General features: G+C 42.9%; 1 protein-coding gene across 1 annotated transcript; it reads right to left on the minus strand.

The window, feature by feature from the left end:
- Positions 1-2,190: 2,190 nt before the first annotated feature.
- LOC124606687 lies at positions 2,191-4,154 on the minus strand. Its single transcript, XM_047138706.1, has one exon. It carries the CDS (start codon positions 4,127-4,129, stop codon positions 3,725-3,727), a length of 405 nt encoding a protein of 134 aa, XP_046994662.1. The 5' UTR covers positions 4,130-4,154; the 3' UTR covers positions 2,191-3,724.
- Between the last annotated feature and the right edge of the window lie 15,136 nt (positions 4,155-19,290).

Raw genomic sequence — 19,290 nt, forward strand, 5'->3', positions numbered from 1 at the left:
GTAATTCGAAGGGAAAACAACTTCAGCGGAAATGAATGTGTTGCACAAGTTATTTGCAGCTGAAGTTAACGTATTCCTCTTCTTTACGTGATGAATTATCTGGTATATTATTTAGTTCAGGCACATATTTATGCGTTTTCGTGGAAATGGTGGCATACTAAGATAGGATTTTTCTTCTTGTCTTAGTGGAGTTTTTATCTGTGTAGTGTAGTCGACAGGGGTAAGTTCTTATGCAGTGTAGTGGATTACTGCGGAAATGAAAGAAATGATACCTCCTCATTTGATGTCTGTAGCGGATTGGCGGATCGGAGTCATCAATACACCACTTCATGGATGGAATTTGGAATTCAACCAAGGACAACGAGGCTCAGCGTTGATATTGGAGTGGATGTCATTTCTTCTCTTCCCTGAGTCATTCAAATACTGACGATTTCATCACCAAGATTCAAACTGACTCCACGTGGATCAAGTGCCACCACAATAGCGTGCACTGGCCGCTATGCCTAAGGAATTCCAGTCTGCATCTCCAGAGTTCGTGTTCTCTAACATACACCTGATGCAAGTAGCTCATTGTCGAATTTACGTCTTTTGAAAAAGACTAACGATACTGATTTGTTTGGAACATACAAAATTACAATTATACTATGAAATGAGGCATCTAAGTATAAAATGAGGATTTGTCAACTTTTCATCTTCAAGTGGTTCCACTGCAACCGTAGTTTAGTAACAGATAGTAAAACCAAAATCTCGCAGCTAAAGTAGATCCTGTCTTCCTGTAAACAGTGTGTGTTTCATTACTTTGAGTCAAAAGAGAAATTGGTTTTATGTTTCTTACACGAAAACAAATATCAGTTTGGTTTCTCCAAATTAAATTACACACAACAGGAAATTGTAAACGAGTTAGATACGTTGATGTTAACTCTTGAAGTGACACGGTAAATATTTATACCACTGGAAGTGCCAGGTATGTGATACGTATAATTTTTTCCTCCTGATTCATTTGTATGAAATTTACAACCACATGCCTCATGCTGGACATAGAAATAAAGATAAATTGATCAGTATTATTCATCACTGTTCCCAAAGACTACCTGGTGACACGTATTTCACTGTTATGCTGGATAAGCCGTTTTGTCATTTAAAAGTTAAAATTTGGTCACAGCTTCGAATATTTCGTCTTAGGAACTATTTTATATGTATTCCCTTCTCACTGGCGTAGAGTTTGGAATTTATCTTCAGTTTTTCGTCTATCAAACATAAATTATTAGTCTTTCAAGATTTCCCTGTAGTACAGAATAAGAATAAAGAAATAAATAATAATTTTCGAAGGCAACTACACTTTATTTTTGACCACTATGCGTTACGAAACCCATGCTCTCATCCTCAGATGGAACTGGTTGTCTATTAAGCCTCTAATTCCAGGTAAGGATTTTAAGTGCAGCGTTTGTTTTCTCTGTTGTCTTGCATCAGCTGTGAATCTTCTGAATAATTACCTCCGTCTGAGAATTGTTTATATCATATTCCTGGTTCGAAATTACTGTTTACGTTGGCACGTGAGCACTTCTCCTGACCTTCAAGGAGCTTCGAGGCAAAAAACGCGAAGGAACAGCACGCTGTCAGTTGCTTTAAGATAAGTGCGCTGCGGAGGAATTCCTTGCGTACCGTATCGTGTTGCTATGGAAATGTTTTAATAGAGTGTAGTGTTTCTGCGTTAAGCTGTGATAACTGGCTTATCTCGAGATACTTCTTCCCGCCCTCCAATAATTGTTCCAGGTCATTGGCACGTGTCACACTACTTATCAACACGACGCCGACGTGGAGACATTCAACAACTAGATAATAAGACCAGAAAATTATTCGGCTAATTTAAGTACGACATGAGTTCTATAAAATTGAAAGCTACAGAACAAGAATAATTTTATATCTCATAGAGCATTGAATAACTTTATATCTCATAGAACACTGAATAACTTTACATCTCATAGAGCATTGAATAACTTTATATCTGCTTTACCATTAATACTCAGTAGAGAATAATTCTCTCCATGGTTTTTGTAGAAGACCACAACACAAGAAACACACTCATTTGTAAATTCATGTGAAACAGATGGCTTTTGGTGATGCATTGAAATCAAAGGATAAACTTCAAAATAAAGTAAATACGACAAAGTATTTTATAATAGTGCTTGTTATTATTCTCGTGCTAAATTTGTTGTACAGTCGTATAGTTTCCACAGCAGAAGTTTTATACAAATTTTCAGTAAAGCTGATACTGGCAAATGACGGGTTAATTGATAATGGTAATGTTTAAAAAATAAATTACCTCTCCCAAATAAATGGTCTTTCCTTTTAATAAATAAGTATAAATAAAATAAATACAAGCAATAATAAATAACTTTACATATGTTTTATACTGGAATGTCAAATTATAACAGACTAGGGCAAGTATGATATGATAACATCACATAACCTACTACATCTAAAATACATGGAGCATTAACATTTAAATTGAGCGAGCACAAAAAGTGCCTTGAAAGACATTCGGCATTCTTCTTCGCAAATTGCATCGACATACTGGAACCCTACAATATATAATATTGCTCTTCCTGGATTTCAGAGTGCAACTCAGCATTTCATTCATAACAAACAGTAGCGGCTGCAAATATCTTTTTTGCTACTGTTCCTAAATAATACTGATTCCGATATTTATTTATGACATAATATTCACTTTCCGAGATACGTATTTAGAATCTGAGCCTTGAAATTATTAAACTTTATCACGAACCAGTCTTCAGAAGACCACAGAAACAACAACAACATATATATCACTTGTTGCAGCGAGAGTTTCAGTAATCGATTTGTAAACTAACTAACAAGACAGCTAAAGGTCACACATGTCGGATCGTTAAAGATTTCTACTTATTACCAAGTCATGATCAAATGATTTGAAAACGTTGTATAGTAACTCGGTACTGGTAACGAGTTACTATGTAACGTATTCAGTTAATCTAATGATGTCTTGGTGAAGAGTCAAAACCGATGACGATGCAATTTGTGTGAGTGGAGGTCAAAATACATAACAACATTTTTTTTACAAGACGGTCACTCTTTCCCTATGGCAGTTTGCCTAATCTGTCTAATGAGAAAGATCTTTGGAAATAAAGCAGTCTTTGTCATACCTGTGATGCAGCAGTCGTGCAGCATCAGGGGAAACGGTAGTGTGACAGAAACCTTATCGTAGAAAGGTGGACGGTACTTTTGCGAGAGAGGCTTTGCAAAGACATATTCACTTACACCTACATAAACACATTGAGCACAACAATTCAGTAACACTTCCACTGCACAGTTACACTGTCAGCAGGACTAGAGTAGAGAAAGCTTTGGAGTGTCGCAGCAACGAAGGAGGCGGCACCGGCGATGTGCGAAAGAAGGGCTCGCCGGACTCGCGGACGGTTCTGCGTTTGATTCACCCTTGCGTCTGCCAATCGGGTACTGTAACACGCTGTCGAGCTATACCCGAAAGATGTTCTGCATAACGTCCCCGCTGTCGCCGTCCCAGTTTCGCTGTTTGTCAACAGCCGGCAGAGGCCAAGCCTGCCGATAATACTATCGCGATCAACGTCACTGCGGCAGAGCGTGGCCGATGAGAGCCGGTGGACACCGATGCTTCTAAGACGCCCTCGGGCGTCGGGACCGGCGGCGCAGCAGCGGGGGACACCTCCTGCTACTTTGGCGGCTGGGGCTCCTTGCTGACGCAGTGGCACCGCGTGTGGTTGGTATGCGTCGCCTCGCGGTACTCGGAGCCGCCTCGCACAGTGTCCGACACGAGGAAGACGAGCGTGACCTCCTGCGCGTCCCGCACATCGCAGACGCGGTCGTGGCTCTCGCAGCAGCCGGCGCCGCCGTCGCAGCGGTGCAGCACAGCGTAGGGTGGGTCCACTCGCTCCGAAGGGCCCACGTAGACCAGCTCCGTGGAGAGCACGGCGCGCGGCCGCGGCTCGCGGCACTTGAACTTGCGCGCCTGCTGCATGAGCGCCGTGAAGCGGGCTTGCTGTCGGTCGGAGGGCGCCGCCGTCGCCACGACAGCCAAGGCTGCGGCGCACAGTAGGAGAGCGGCGAGCGCGGGCATTGCTGTGCGTACTCGTTGCGAGCGCTCCCGGTCGCGGAGTGGCTCCGGCCGGCCCCGGGGGCCGCTTATATCCGAGCCCGCCCGCGTGACGTCAGGCGGACGCGCGGCCACCCGCCGCATTTCCTCCGAAGCGTGGGCGGGCGCGGGAGACGCACGTGAGGAAGGTAGCTCGAATCCTCTAGTCATCACTGCCTACCAGTTCAGTTGCCTCGCAATGGCGACAGTCCAATAAATATCTATCAAAAAACAGTATATTGGCACCAATAGTAGGGCACGCATCCAGTGTGTGGGCCCACAGGTTAGCTCTGGTGCGGCCTGCCACTGCTGTCAGGCGAATACAGAGGAACGTTCTGTTGAGATGCGTTGGAGCATTCAACACAAGTCCAACAGATGCACTGTTGGTAATTACGAGGTGCATTCAAGTTCTAAGGCCTCCGATTTTTTTTCTAATTAACCACTCACCCGAAATCGATGAAACTGGCGTTACTTCTCGACGTAATCGCCCTGCAGACGTACACATTTTTCACAACGCTGACGCCATGATTCCATGGCAGCGGCGAAGGCTTCTTTATGAGTCTGTTTTGACCACTGGAAAATCGCTGAGGCAATAGCAGCACGGCTGGTGAATGTGCGGCCACGGTGAGTGTCTTTCATTGTTGGAAAAAGCCAAAAGTCACTAGGAGCCAGGTCAGGTGAGTAGGGAGCATGAGGAATCACTTCAAAGTTGTTATCACGAAGAAACTGTTGCGTAACGTTAGCTCGATGTGCGGGTGCGTTGTCTTGGTGAAACAGCGCACGCGCAGCCCTTCCCGGACGTTTTTGTTGCAGTGCAGGAAGGAATTTGTTCTTCGAAACATTTTCGTAGGATGCACCTGTTACCGTAGTGCCCTTTGGAACGCAATGGGTAAGGATTACGCCCTCGCTGTCCCAGAACATGGACACCATCAGATTTTCAGCACTGGCGGTTACCCGAAATTCTTTTTGGTGGCGGTGATCCTGTGTGCTTCCATCATTTTTTCAGCACTGGCGGTTACCCGAAAAAATTTTTGGTGGCGGTGAATCTGTGTGCTTCCATTGAGCTGACTGGCGGTTTGTTTCTGGATTGAAAAATGCCATCCACGTCTCATCCATTGTCACAACCGACGAAAAGAAAGTCCCATTCATGCTGTTGTTGCGCGTCAACATTGCTTGGCAACATGCCACACGGGCAGCCGTGTGGTCGTCCGTCAGCATTCGTGGCACCCACCTGGATGACACTTTTCGTATTTTCAGGTCGTCATGCAGGATTGTGTGCACAGAACCCACAGAAATGCCAACTCTGGAGGCGATCTGTTCAACAGTCATTCGGCGATCCCCCAAAACAATTCTCTCCACTTTCTCGATCATGTCGTCAGACCGGCTTGTGCGAGCCCGAGGTTGTTTCGGTTTGTTGTCACACGATGTTCTGCCTTCATTAATCTGTCGCACCCACGAACGCACTTTCGACACATCCATAACTCCATCACCACATGTCTCCTTCAACTGTCGATGAATTTCAATTGGTTTCACACCACGCAAATTCAGAAAACGAATGATTGCACGCTGTTCAAGTAAGGAAAACGTCGCCATTTTAAGTATTTAAAACAGTTCTCATTCTCACCGATGGCGGTAAAATTCCATCTTCCGTACGGTGCTGCCATCACTGGGACGTATTGACAATGAACGCAGCCTCATTTTAAAACAATGCACATGTTTCTATCTCTTTCCAGTCCGGAGAAAAAAAAATCGGAGGCCTTAGAACCTGAATGCACCTCGTATGGGTCTATGTCCACTAGACCTAATAATAAGGCAGCACGCAGCCTTCTACTGGCTGCGCAAACAGAACATCAACATGGTGCAAAATGTAATGGGCATTTCTCTGGTAAGCGTTAAAGCCATCATAGGAAAAGTGCTTGACATTTGGCAGGCCGAATGGGATGGGTCCAGTACAGGCCGTAGAGTCCATGGGTTTCTACCCACAGTAAGGGGAAGACTAAAAAACAAGATAATGAAGCCCTCACAGGGCCTAGTTCACTTCCTTACAGGTCACGGTGCCTATCCCACGTACCTGCATAAAATAGGGAAAAGGCCAACACCGGAGTGTGACTGTGGTGTCCTCGAAGGATCGCCAGAACACACAGTGTTTGAGTGCCCAATATACGAACAGGCTGCCTCATTGGAGAGGCATCTTCTGCAAACAAGAAATGTTAATGAAATATTGACAAAAAGCGAATTGTTCAGCAATTTCGCAAAATTGGTGAATAAAATCTCAAGGGAGGCCAGCGAGCCTACCTTGGGAGAGAGCAAATGCGCTTCAGATCTAATGCGCAGTTATAAATATGTAAATACTACGTTTGTTTAAGTCTTTGATTCATAGTAGCTAGTAGTTGTAGTTAGATCAGTATGGTGGTGGGGGGAATAAAAGAGTAGCATAAATGGAGTGGTTTCTCTAGTAGTAGCGGCCCGCCTCCACGTGGATAGGGACGGGCAACTCTCTGGCAAGATTTCAGAGAGGCTAAGAGGCCGATCATTCACATATAGCAAAAGCTGCTTAATAAATAGATAGTGTGCATGCATTAATAAACCACTTCTGTAGTACTAATAGCAGAGATAGTTAGTCTTAATACACCCACCCAAAAGTGTTAGAAAGTGGTTATGTATGTTTCATGAATTTGGGAATAAAGAAAAAGAAATAAAAAAAATAAAGTCCATTTTCCCATAAAGTTCATAATGAGGAATCATTAGCTATACACGGTGAGAAGTATTTAAACCGACAAACTCTTGGAGGTTGTAGGGAACACCAAAACAAATATTTTTCCCTAATGTCATTTTTTCCTATGAGGAGTTTTTAAACCGGTAGAGGAAGATTTCTCTGGCGACAAATTAATTAAATCAACAAACACTTTTCCATTTTTTTATGATCAAGAGACATTAACTAGGTAGCAGATACGGCCCAATTAAGCAGTTTCCAACAACACCGACCCACACCTTAACGAAGAACCGCACTTGATGAGCGCTAGTAACTGTGGCATGTGGCTTATCCTCACACCAAACATGCGAATTGTGCATGTTGAAGACTCCATCTCGCCCGAACGTTGCTTCATCGGTAAACAATACAGAGGATAGAAATGTAGGATGCATTTCACGCTGTTCCAAGTACCACTGTGAAAACTGCTCTGCGTGGATAATCAGCTGGTTCCAGGTTGTCGACACGCTGTAAGTGAAATGGACGTAACAATTGCTCTCGAAGGACTGTTCTTACATTCGTCTGATTCGTCCCCATGTGATGTGGAATTGCACGAGTGCTGATTGAAGGATCCCGCTCCACATGCTGCAAGACAGCTTCCTCAAATTGCACCGTTCTTACCGTGCGACGGCATCCCAGTCCAGATAATCTGCTAAATGGCCTGGCCTCACGCAGACGTTGGTACACAGCATCAAATGTCGTATGACGCGGGATACGGCGATTAGGATATTCTTGTTGATAAACCCGCTGTGCAGCTCGTCCGTTGTGGTGCGCTATGTAGTACGCACCAACCATATCAGTGTACTCACTCCAGGTGTATCGCTCCATTAGTAAACAGAGACAATGCACTACTACACTGGTGGATAGCAGTTGCCTACAACTGAAGAGCGTAATACGCCCTCTAACTACTGAAGATCGTAATACGGCCTCCATCAACTGAAGAGCGTAATACGGCCTCCAACGGGTTAAATAATCCCCGTAGGAAAAAATGACATTAGGGAAAAATACTTGTTTTGATGTCCCCTACAACCTCCCGGAGTTTGTCGGTTTAAATACTTTTCACCCTTTATGTAAGTTCAAGATTCTTTAAGGGGGGTAGGACGTCAAACGCGCCGACTTGGAGCGGGAGAGGCACCACAGTAGATTTTAATTTCCGGTGCCTATACTTTTACAAATAAATTCATAAAACTTTGTCAGCATAAGCAGGAAGGATTCAGGATTCACACTCATAGCAGTGAAAGTTCAAAAACATAACAAAATAATTTTTTTTTACATGTGAAATTTCATCATTTTTTCACTTACTATTGGCTGCATTTGTTGCTATAGGTACATTTTTCTTCACAAGTAAGAGAGATTCTTTGATGAATTTTGCACAGCTTACAAATCATACTTACAAGGTGTATGAAACTCTAGAATTTTCCAAATCTGTTAAAACCTATGGTAAAACTGAGATAATTAACTACAAAATTTGATTTTTTTCTAAACATAAAGCATATAACGTCACAGCTCATTCATTTTTTCATAAATTAAATAGATTCTAGACTTTCAGACACCTGTAAGTATGGTTTGTATGCTTTGCAAAATTTATCGAACAGTGTCTCTTACTTATGAAGAAAAGTGTACCTATAGCAACAAATGCAGCCAATAATAACTGAAAAAGTGATGAAATTTCGCATGTAAAAAAATTTATTTTGTTATGTTTTTGAACTACCGCTGCTATGAGTGTGAATCCTGAATCCTTCCTGGTCATACTGACAAAGTTTTATGAATTTATTTGTAAAAGTATAGGCACTGGAAATTAAAATGTCCTGGGGTGCTTCTCCTGCTCCAAGTCGGCCCTGTTGACGTCCTACCCCCCTTAAAAAATCTAACTCCCGTCTATGAAACAACGTCAGACTTCTCATTGTATAAAACTTCCTGATAGATTGAAATTGTGTGCCGGACCGAGACTCGAACTCGGGACCTTTGCCTTTCGCGGGCAAGTGCTCTACCAACTGAGCTACTCAAGCACTACTCACTCCCCGTCCTCACAGCTTTACTTCCGCCAGTACCTCGTCTGCTACCTTCCAAACTTTACAGAAGCTCTCCTGCGAACCTTGCAGAACTAGCACTCCTGAAAGAAAGGATATTGAGTAGACATGGCTTAGCCACAGACTGGGGGATGTTTCCAAAATGAGATTTTCACTCTGCAGCGGAGAGTGCGCTGATATGAAACTTCCTGGCAAAGGTCCCGAGTTCGAGTCTCGGTCCGGCACACAGTTTTAATCTGCCAGGAAGTTTCATATCAGCGCACACTCCGCTGCAGAGTGAAAATCTCATTCTCATTGTATACTTTTCTTGCCATCAGTCTTTTGTCTGCTTTAATGCGAGCCGCCACGAATGTCTCTCCTGTGCCAATCTCTTCATTTCAGAGTAGCACTTGCAACCTGCGTCCCCATTTATTTGCTGGATTTATCCCAATTTCTGTCTTCCTCTACAGTTTTTGCCCTCGACAGGTCCCTCTTGTACCGTGGAAGTTATTCTGTAATGTCTTAACAAATGTTCTATCAACCTGTCCGTTCAGCGTTTTCCATTCATTCCATTCCTCGCAGATTCTGTGGAGAATCTCCTCATTCCTTATCTTATCAGTCCACCTTATTTTCAACATTCGTAAGTAGCACCGCATTTCAAATGCTTCAAATCTCTCCTGTTGCGGTTTTCAAATGGCTCTTAGCACTATAGGACTTAACTGCTGAGGTCATCTGTCCCCTAGAACTTAGAACTACATAAACCTAACTAACCTAAGGACATCACACACATACATGCCCGAGGCAGGATTCAAACCTGCGACCGTAGCGGTCGCGCGGTTCCGGACTGTAGCGCCTAGAACCGCTCGGCCACTCCAGCCGGCTGTTGCGGTTTTCCCACAGTCTATGTTTCATATCATACAATGCTGTCCTCCAAACGCACATTCTCAGACATTTCTTCCTCAAATTAAGTCCTGTGTTCGAAACTAGTAGACTTACCTTGGCCAGAAATACCATTTTTGCCAGTGCTGGTCTGCTTTTTGGTCCTCCTTGTGCCGTCCGTCATGGGATATTTTGCTCCCTAGGTGGCAGAATTCCTTAACTTCATCTACTTCGTGATCACCATTCCTGTTGTTAAGTTTCTCGCTGTTCTCATTTTTGCTACTTCTCATTACTCCCGTCTTTCTTCGATTTACTCTCCATCCGCAATCTGTATTCATTAGACTGTTCATTCCAACCAACAGATCATGTAACTCTTCTTCACTTTCACTGAGGACAGCAATGTCATCAGCGGGACTTAACACTCATATCCTTTCATAATGAATTTTAATCCCACTCTCGAATCTTGATTTCATTCCAGTCATTGCTTTTCGACGAATAGATTGAACGGTAGGGGTGAATGGCCACATCCCTGCCTTACATCCGTTTTAATCAGAGCACTTCGTTCTTGGTCACCCATTCTTGTTTTTCCGTCTTGGTTCTTACACATATTGTGTATTACCCATCTTTCCCTGTAGCTCACCCCCATTCTTCTCAGAATTTCGAAAATCTTGCACCATTCTACATTGTCGAACGCTTTTTCCGGGTAAAAAATTCTATTATTTTCCTTCAGACTTGCTTCCAGTATCAAAAGCAATGTCAGAACTGCCTCTCTTGTGCCTTTACCTTTCTTATAGCCAAACTGATCGTCATCGAACACACCCTTAATTATCTTTTCAGTTCTTCTGTATATTATTTTTGTCAGCAGTTTGTATGCTTGAGGTGTTAAGCTGATTGTGCAATAATTCTTGCACTTGTCAGCTCTTGCAATCTTTGGAATTGTGTGGATGACGCTTTTCCGAAAGTTTGGTAGTATACCGCCAGTCTCATACACTCTACACACGAGAATTGTCGATTTGCTGTTAATTCGCTCTATGATTTTAGAAATTCTGGTGGAATGATATCTATTGCTTCTGCCTTATTCGACCTTAAGTCTTCTAAAGCTCATTTAATTTCTGTTTCTAATAATGGTTCCCCTATCTCATCTACATCGAGTCCCGTTTCTTCTTCTATGACGTTATCAGCCAAGTGTTCCCCCTCATAGAGGCCTTCTATGTGTTCCTTCTACCAATTTACTCTCTCCTTTGCGTTCGACAGTGGAATTTCCATTGCACTCTCAATGTTACCACCACTGCTTTTAATTTCACCGAAGGTTGTTTTGACTTTTCTATATGTTGAGACAGCCCTTCCGTCCATAATTTATTTTGCGGTTTCTTCACATTTTTCATACAGCCATTTCACCTTAGTTTAGAAACTATTAATCTTTTTAAATAATTAACTTTAAGTATGTAAGGGGGTGGGGGGAAACTTTAGCAAAGGCTTTAAATTACGTTTCACGTTTTTTGGAAGTCGCTAAGTGCTCTCATTATCAAACGCTAGATGAGGATAGTCTGGGTAATTTACGCTCCATTTTAAGCAAAACGCTAGTTTACATACATCTCAATATTTATGACGTCGTATCTCGTTAACTATGTCTCGTACCATGATACAGTTTCGCAAGTACATTTAGTAGTACGAGAGCTACTCGGAAAGTAAGATCGATCGGGCGCTAAATGGAAACCAGAAGGAAATCAGATAAAGCTTTGTACAGTTATGTTGGGCAGTGACTCTAAAATGAGAGATTTCACTTGATGTCATAAAGCCCACATAACATAACTGCCATGCGTTTCCTTCTTCATGACAAATATCGACCACACTCTGCAGGGCAATTGACACGCTCCTGCAGCGTTTTCGAGGGTGGTGTTTGATCACCCACAATCTAGTCCGTAACTGGCTCCCGGCGAGTTTCATCTCGGCGCATATACACCGCTGGCTATGCAAACAATATTTTGGCACAGACAACCAGATGTAGATCAGCGTAGATGGTTGAAATGGCTCTGAGTACTATAGGACTTAACATCTGAGGTCATCAGTCCCCTAGAACTTAGAACTACTTATATCTAACTAAGCTAAGGACATCAGACACATCCATGCCCGAGGCAGGATTCGAACCTGCGACCGTAGGGGTTGCGCGGTTCCAGACTGAAGCGCCTAGAACCGCTCGGCCACACAGGCCGGCATCAGCGTAGAGAATTGGCGGAATGCATAGACGGCTGGCTTCTATGACGAGGATTTTGGAAAGCTGGTACAATGCTACGGCAAATGTCTAAGTCGGAGCGGCGGCTATGCTGAGAAGTAGCTGGAACATGGAGCTAACTGCTGCAAATAAAACGTTTTTGATGTTTATAATGATTTCCATTTCGTGACCGATCGGACCTTACTTTCCGAATAGCCCTCATATACACTTATGTTCAGAAAAGAAACAGAACACCTTGAAAAACTACAGATACGACGTTCACATTCACAGGACATGTACATTGGTCTGTTCTGCAGTAATGATTGGCATATCAGTCACCTCAGTTCAGCATGTGTCCTGTTCTCTAATAGACGTGTCCGCCATGGGCCCTGATAGCTTGTTCCATGCACGATGGCATTGACGCATGTAAGGCGCGAATGACGTCCTATGGTACAGCCATCCATGCTGCGTTCACCTGGTTCCAAAGTTCATCTGTGGTGGTCGATATAGGGTCACAGCGCTGCACCCGTCACTTCACACATATCCCACACATTTTCGATTGGCGACAAGTCTGGTGATCTGGAGGGTCAGTGCAAAAGGTCGACACCCTGAGAAGCGCGTGTTCGTGCAGCAACATGAGTTCGTGCTGTGTCTAGCTGAAAAATGATGTCTGGAGCGTTGTGCAGAATGGGTATGGCTGTGGGTCGCAAGATGTCTCTCACTTAGGTCACGATGGTCACAGTCCCCTGGACATGCACCAACTGTGATTTGTGGTGGTACCACAAGGCCTTGAGCTGGCGCTGTGTGTCTTGTGCGAATGGAGTCATTGTGATGGCACTCCCTCTGGCTGCGGCGAACCAAATGTGGCCACCACTTTCAAACAAACAGAACCTCGATTCGTCTGAAGTTTGAAAAGCTGTGAGGACGGTTGGTGTGTCGTGCTCGGCTAGCTCAGTCGGCGCCAGCGCGGTAGCTCAGCCTGTTCGGTTCGCAATAAAAAATTGAGTCAGCGGCTCAACACCGAACTTGAAGGGGTGTCATGGGACATCCACCTCGAACAAATGCAACGAACAATACCGAATAAAATGAGATTTTAAAAAATAGGTCGGTAGAGCACTTGTATCGAAAGGCAAAAGTGCCACGTGCTAGTCCTGCTCCCGTACAAACTTTTAATGTGCCACGTAGTTTCAATTCGGCACTCACTTCACTGCATCCAGTCACGATGTTTGAGATTGTTAATCTTAGGACATTGATTATTGGAGATGTGTTTTGAGCCACTAGTGCTATCACGTTTCAATGCCTACAAATCTTCTGAACATTGTTTACCCTACTAATACTACTAACCCTTCGCCGTACTTTGACGAGTCCGACTGGTGGAAACAAATACAGACCAAACGTAAACGTCCCACAATCGTGGGAACGGAAGTCGGACCAAACTTTTTTTTTTATCTGTCGGTATGGAAACAAATGCAGATCGAACGTAAACGTCACGAGTCACATTAGTGAGAACGAAGGTCAGGCCAAATTTCTTCTTATCTGATGGATATGGCTCATTTAAATACGTACATTATCATGGTCAGAGAAAGGAAACATATCTTGATTACTGATAAATACAGCAAAGGAAATGTTGAAAAATGTGCAACTGCTGGACGAAAAGCGTAGAAAACCATCACTGGGAGAGACACCGCTTCGACTCCAAGCGCAATATTGGACCCGTTTCCTGAAACGTATCGATCCGACGGAAAAAATGGTGTGCAAAGTTCGCACGAAACACAAAGAACGAAGCGAAACGACGTGGGAATGGACAGAGTGTAAAGTGGTGTTAGATCCGCCACAATGCTTTCAAAACTAATGCCTTGCAGGACTACTAATTTCTAGAGTTGTAGGTGGTCTCCTATTAGAAATACATTCAAGGAGAGCATTTATTCTTGTAATTACATTTTTTTGTTGAGAATATCTACGTTTAGGCATCGTCTTGTTACATTCCTTCCGAAGAATGTCACTCCTGAAGATTATAACTTCTATTTGTTTGATAATATATACATATATATATATATATATATAGGGCTATTACAAATGATTGAAGCGATTTCATAAATTCACTGTAGCTCCATTCATTGACATATGGTCACGACACACTACAGATACGTAGAAAGACTCAGAAAGTTTTGTTCGGCTGAAGCCGCACTTCAGGTTTCTGCCGCCAGAGTGCTCGAGAGCGCAGTGAGACAAAATGGGAACAGGAGCCGAGAAAGCGTATGTCGTGCTTGAAATGCACTCACATCAGTCAGTCATAACAGTGCAACGACACTTCAGGACGAAGTTCAACAAAGATCCACCAACTGCTAACTCCATTCGGCGATGGTATGCGCAGTTTAAAGCTTCTGGATGCCTCTGTAAGGGGAAATCAACGGGTCGGCCTGCAGTGAGCGAAGAAACGGTTGAACGCGTGCGGGCAAGTTTCACGCGTAGCCCGCGGAAGTCGACGAATAAAGCAAGCAGGGAGCTAAACGTACCACAGCCGACGCTTTGGCAAATCTTGCGGAAAAGGCTAAAGCAGAAGCCTTACCGTTGCTACAGGCCCTGACACCCGATGACAAAGTCAAACGCTTTGAGTTTTCGGCGCGGTGGAGATCATGATCAGCAATTCATGTCATGGCCTCCACGCTCTCCCGACTTAACCCCATGCGATTTCTTTCTGTGGGGTTATGTGAAAGATTCAGTGTTTAAACCTCCTCTACCAAGAAACGTGCCAGAACTGCGAGCTCGCATCAACGATGCTTTCGAACTCATTGATGGGGACATGCTGTGTCGAGTGTGGGAGGAACTTCATTATCGGCTTGATGTCTGCCGAATCACTAAAGGGGCACATATCGAACATTTGTGAATGCCTAAAAAAACTTTTTGAGTTTTTGTATGTGTGTGCAAAGCATTGTGAAAATATCTCAAATAATAAAGTTATTGTAGAGCTGTGAAATCGCTTCAATCATTTGTAATAACCATATATATATATATATATATATATATATATATATGTGTGTGTGTGTGTAACAAGAATTAAATTAGTGTTAACGTCTATAAAGGCAGTGTCACGAGACACAAATAAACGTGTAGCTACATAACAGGTATCCACCTGTCGGCTTGTATTGCCACTGTCTCACGCATCATGCTGCTAAGTTTCGCACGCGTCGTCTCCAACCTCTTGGGTACGGACTTCGGCGAATTAAATGGTACGGCAAGGGGTTAAATAGATTATTTCTAATTTCTTCATTCGCTAGAGTCTTCGTTACATCCAGTGCACAAGTTTCCTGCATGTTTACCATTGGTTGCTGTGGTAGTCGAGCATCTCCTCCTATCTGTGGCGCTTTTTTGTGATGACTCCGGTTGTTTTTCACTTTTCTCAATGTTTTCAAGACGAGTCACTGGAGAGAGATTTGGTACTTTTCCAGGAACACTGTCGCACAGTGTACATTGATTATAAACTGTACATCGACAGGTTATCTACCATTACACGGCAAGCATTAACAAGAAAACCTATTCCACGAGAATACGAACCGATCCCCGGGGCGAGCGTCGTCGCTGTAGTGGAGATTAGGACGTAGCCTTCGGAGATGGTACATAAGCAAGTAATAACGATGGGGAGAAGATATTCTATATTTAAAGAAGTACAGAAGGAGAAAACTGAGACACAGAAATCTGGGTAGCGATGTAACCATGCCGTGCGTACTAACTTTAATTGGTAATATCCATAATGGAAATGGTAGCCTCAACGGTCCAGAGTGAGGTTGCTTGAAATCTCATATCATTCCGTAAAGTAATACATTTAATTTTGAATTTGACTGCAGAAATGCCCTATTGAAGCACTGGTGTGGCGGGTAGCTCCTGTAGAATGGAAAATTTGGAAATTTGTGGTAAGTTCCTATGGGGCCAAACTGCTAAGGTCATCGGCCCCTAGGCTTACACACTACTTAATCTAACTTAAACTAACTTACGCTAACGACAACACACACACCCAAGGGAGGACTCGGATTTCCGACGGGGGTAGCCGCGCGAACCGTGGCAAGGTGCCTTAAACCGCAGGCTACCCCGCGCGGTGCACAATGGAACTCCGCACAAGTGAAAAGTCTTGAAAGTGGCCGGACATCCTGTGTACGAAACACGTGCAGCAACTCACTGTCGTGCTTCGATTGTAACCGCAGTGCACATCACGGAACATCCCCGTCATGACGCCTTTGCCGGAACTCCCGTGTATGGCATATAACATCCGTAGTATATGGCAGTTCACTTGTTTATTTTTAACGTCGGTTCCATGTAGGAATATGAATGTGTCATGCGAGAGCTATGGTAGTTCTAATAACGCCAGGAGCTTCCACTCCTGAGTGGTTTATGTTCTGAGTGACCAATACAAGGATATGTTAGAAAAGCGGATTTTTTTTTCACTTGACAAACCATTCGCAGCTTCAGTGTTGCAGAGAGCACAATTTTTACATAAAAATAATTACCATTGTATCAAAAGCAGTCACGGCGTAAAATGTTCGCCCAAAAGAAAGTGCCCCTTTTCGCGGTTCGTATTTAACAAAATAAAATAATGAATACTTACTAGAATTTATGCTGTTGAAAGTTGTGGGAAAGAGAAGTCACACTCATAAAAAGTTTTTAATGGTGTTCTAGCCACGTCAGTACTAACTGATACTCACCGATACAACGTCTATCTGTACACTCTTCGTCAAGACTTCAACAACTGCCGCTGGTGTGTATGGTTCCCTATAGACAAATAGTTCAAATGCCTCTGAGCACTGTGGGACTTAACTTCTGAGGTCATCAGTTCCCTAGAATTTAGAACTACTTAAACCTAACTAACCTAAGGACATCACACACATCCATGCCCGAGGTAGGATTCGAACCCGTGACCGAAGCGGTAGCGCGGTTCCAGACTGTAGCGCCTAGAACCGCTCGGCCAGTCCGGCCTGCCCCTTTAGACATGGGAGCACCCTAACTACAATTATTTACTAGCAACTGATAACCACCTAATATTTATTCTAGAAGTCGCAGTGGTATGTATTCGTAATGTACTGAAGCATTCTACGATACAGAGTTAGATAGAAATAATACAATGTAACAACAGGTGAATGATAGAATGTGCGATGTTTGCTGCAAATGAAGAATCCCGCTGAGTTTGAGCACGGTACTCTACAAGTCTTCCCCACAATTAATAAGACGATATCGAAAAATCGAAGAATACAACCTTAGAAGAGCTTGGTGTGAGTAGCGAGTAAGTTCTCAGGCGTTCTAACTTTTTTATGTTAACGTTTTTAAATGATTAAAATGCTACTAAAGTTTAAAGATAATTGAATGTTCAGCAGTAGACATTCCTCGAGAATCTTTACAAGTTTTTCTTGGGCAATGTAAGACGAAATTGATGAAATGAGTCACCACTGCCAATGTACTTAGTACGAAAACGCTATATCCCGACACGTAGCAAATATCCCGTTTTCTGTTTATATTCGAACTCATCGCTCTTCCTGTGTTTTGGATATCATGCCCTATAAGGGGCAAGGTAAGCATCCAAGAAAATTTGTATAATCAAACTCTGAGGTGACAAATACATTTCTGGAATATGTAGCAACGTATTTTATGTGTGCTGCTATCCACTGTTATATTGAGGCAAATACTAAATTTTAAGCTGAAATCTAATGTGATTCTCACTGTCTTATCTCTTTAGTAGATCTGTTGCACCTTCTAAGTGTTCTGCCAATGAGTCGTAGTCTTTGGTTTGCTCAGACAGTAGGATATTTGGAAGCCTTTGAGAAATATTTTGCTGACTTATCACCATCCTGCCAACTGCATATTCACGTAAGAAAAACCTCCTTTCTCCATGACTTAGGCAACATTCTGTGGACTTTAAGGACTTGTCAGTTTCTGATTTAGTTATAAATTACGACCAAGGACGTTCATCTCACGGCTAGCCCCATTTCCCACACACATGCCGACTTTGAAACGTAGCGAAGTAATCTACTTGGCATAAAAGAGACTGCGCCTGTAGAGTTAACAAGAGACTTATGCATCTACTCTTATACTTCATAATTCGAGATACTATGCAAGACAGAGGATACTTCGTAGCTCTCTTATGCAGTTCCTTCCCTGCAGAATTCTAGAATGGGTTGAATGAAAACTGTATTACTCCGTAAATCACCTACTCTATAAGGTTACAGGTTCGACTCCCATTCCAGCACATAATTTTAATTTACTAGGAAAAACAATGCACACTTCATTGCAGAGTGAAGTTTTCATTTCGGAAAGAGTCCAGTGATGCCTGTTCAAATTTTCCTACATACAGCTGTCTCAGAATTTGCAGCTTCCCGAAAAAATGTGTCTCGGAGGCTCAGAACAGTCGGCATGTTTGCCAGATAACCGTAAGTGTGTATCCCACTCAAAACAGTGTATAGCCGATACGATTATTATTTTAGGGTCAGCACCAATGACGTTGGAATACGAATGAATCGAATGTGTTCATTTCAAGGAAGTCCCGTTTTAGTTGGCAGGATGAATCTTTGTCTCATATTCGCCTGGAGAAAAGTGGTAGGCTCTGAAGCCACAGAGACATCACACAATATATTCATCGCATGTATACTATATTTTGACATGGATATCTTGCAATGCCATATTATTAGTTCTTCTCGATTTCATGACTTCTTCCTTTATACTTTGCTCTATAGGTTCTTTATTGGTTTCCATTGTATTTAAAAAATAACTTAAAATATTTAACATAAAAAGTGACTGTAATAATTACAAATAATGTAATCTTCAGGGCAAAGGTGAAACCTCAAAGAAACATCCAGTATGCATCAAGAAAGATAACGTGAATACATTCTATCAAAGGTTTTGAAAAACTGGTATGTGAATGGTATTGACGTTTTGCTTCAGCCCTTGAGACAGACGTATTATCTCAATGTTTGAGTGGATAATGTGTATGGAATAAGCTTAGAGAAAGAGACTGCACTAATTTTTGCGTCGTTGGCGTTACGCTGTTGCACAAACATGCAATCATCTTGAAAATAAAAGTGTAAATATATCGACCACTATCGCGGTTATACTGGAACTCAATTATGAAATGAGTTTTACCAAGCCCTAACAGACGGTTATCTACATAGCTGTGGGCAGACTGAGATAACAAGAGTCAAGCGATAGCGATATACTTATATAAAGATGGTAGTAGCATCGCGTACAGAAAGTATAAAAGGGAAGTGCGTTGGCAGAACTATCACTTGCACTCAGGTGATTCATGTGAATACTTTTC

This window comes from Schistocerca americana, chromosome 3 (assembly GCF_021461395.2).
Source record: "Schistocerca americana isolate TAMUIC-IGC-003095 chromosome 3, iqSchAmer2.1, whole genome shotgun sequence".
Lineage (NCBI taxonomy): Eukaryota > Metazoa > Arthropoda > Insecta > Orthoptera > Acrididae > Schistocerca > Schistocerca americana.

Bases quoted from the DNA above. Each gene is read 5' to 3' on its own strand.
- LOC124606687 (XM_047138706.1), bottom strand. From the start codon at position 4,129: ATGCCCGCGCTCGCCGCTCTCCTACTGTGCGCCGCAGCCTTGGCTGTC.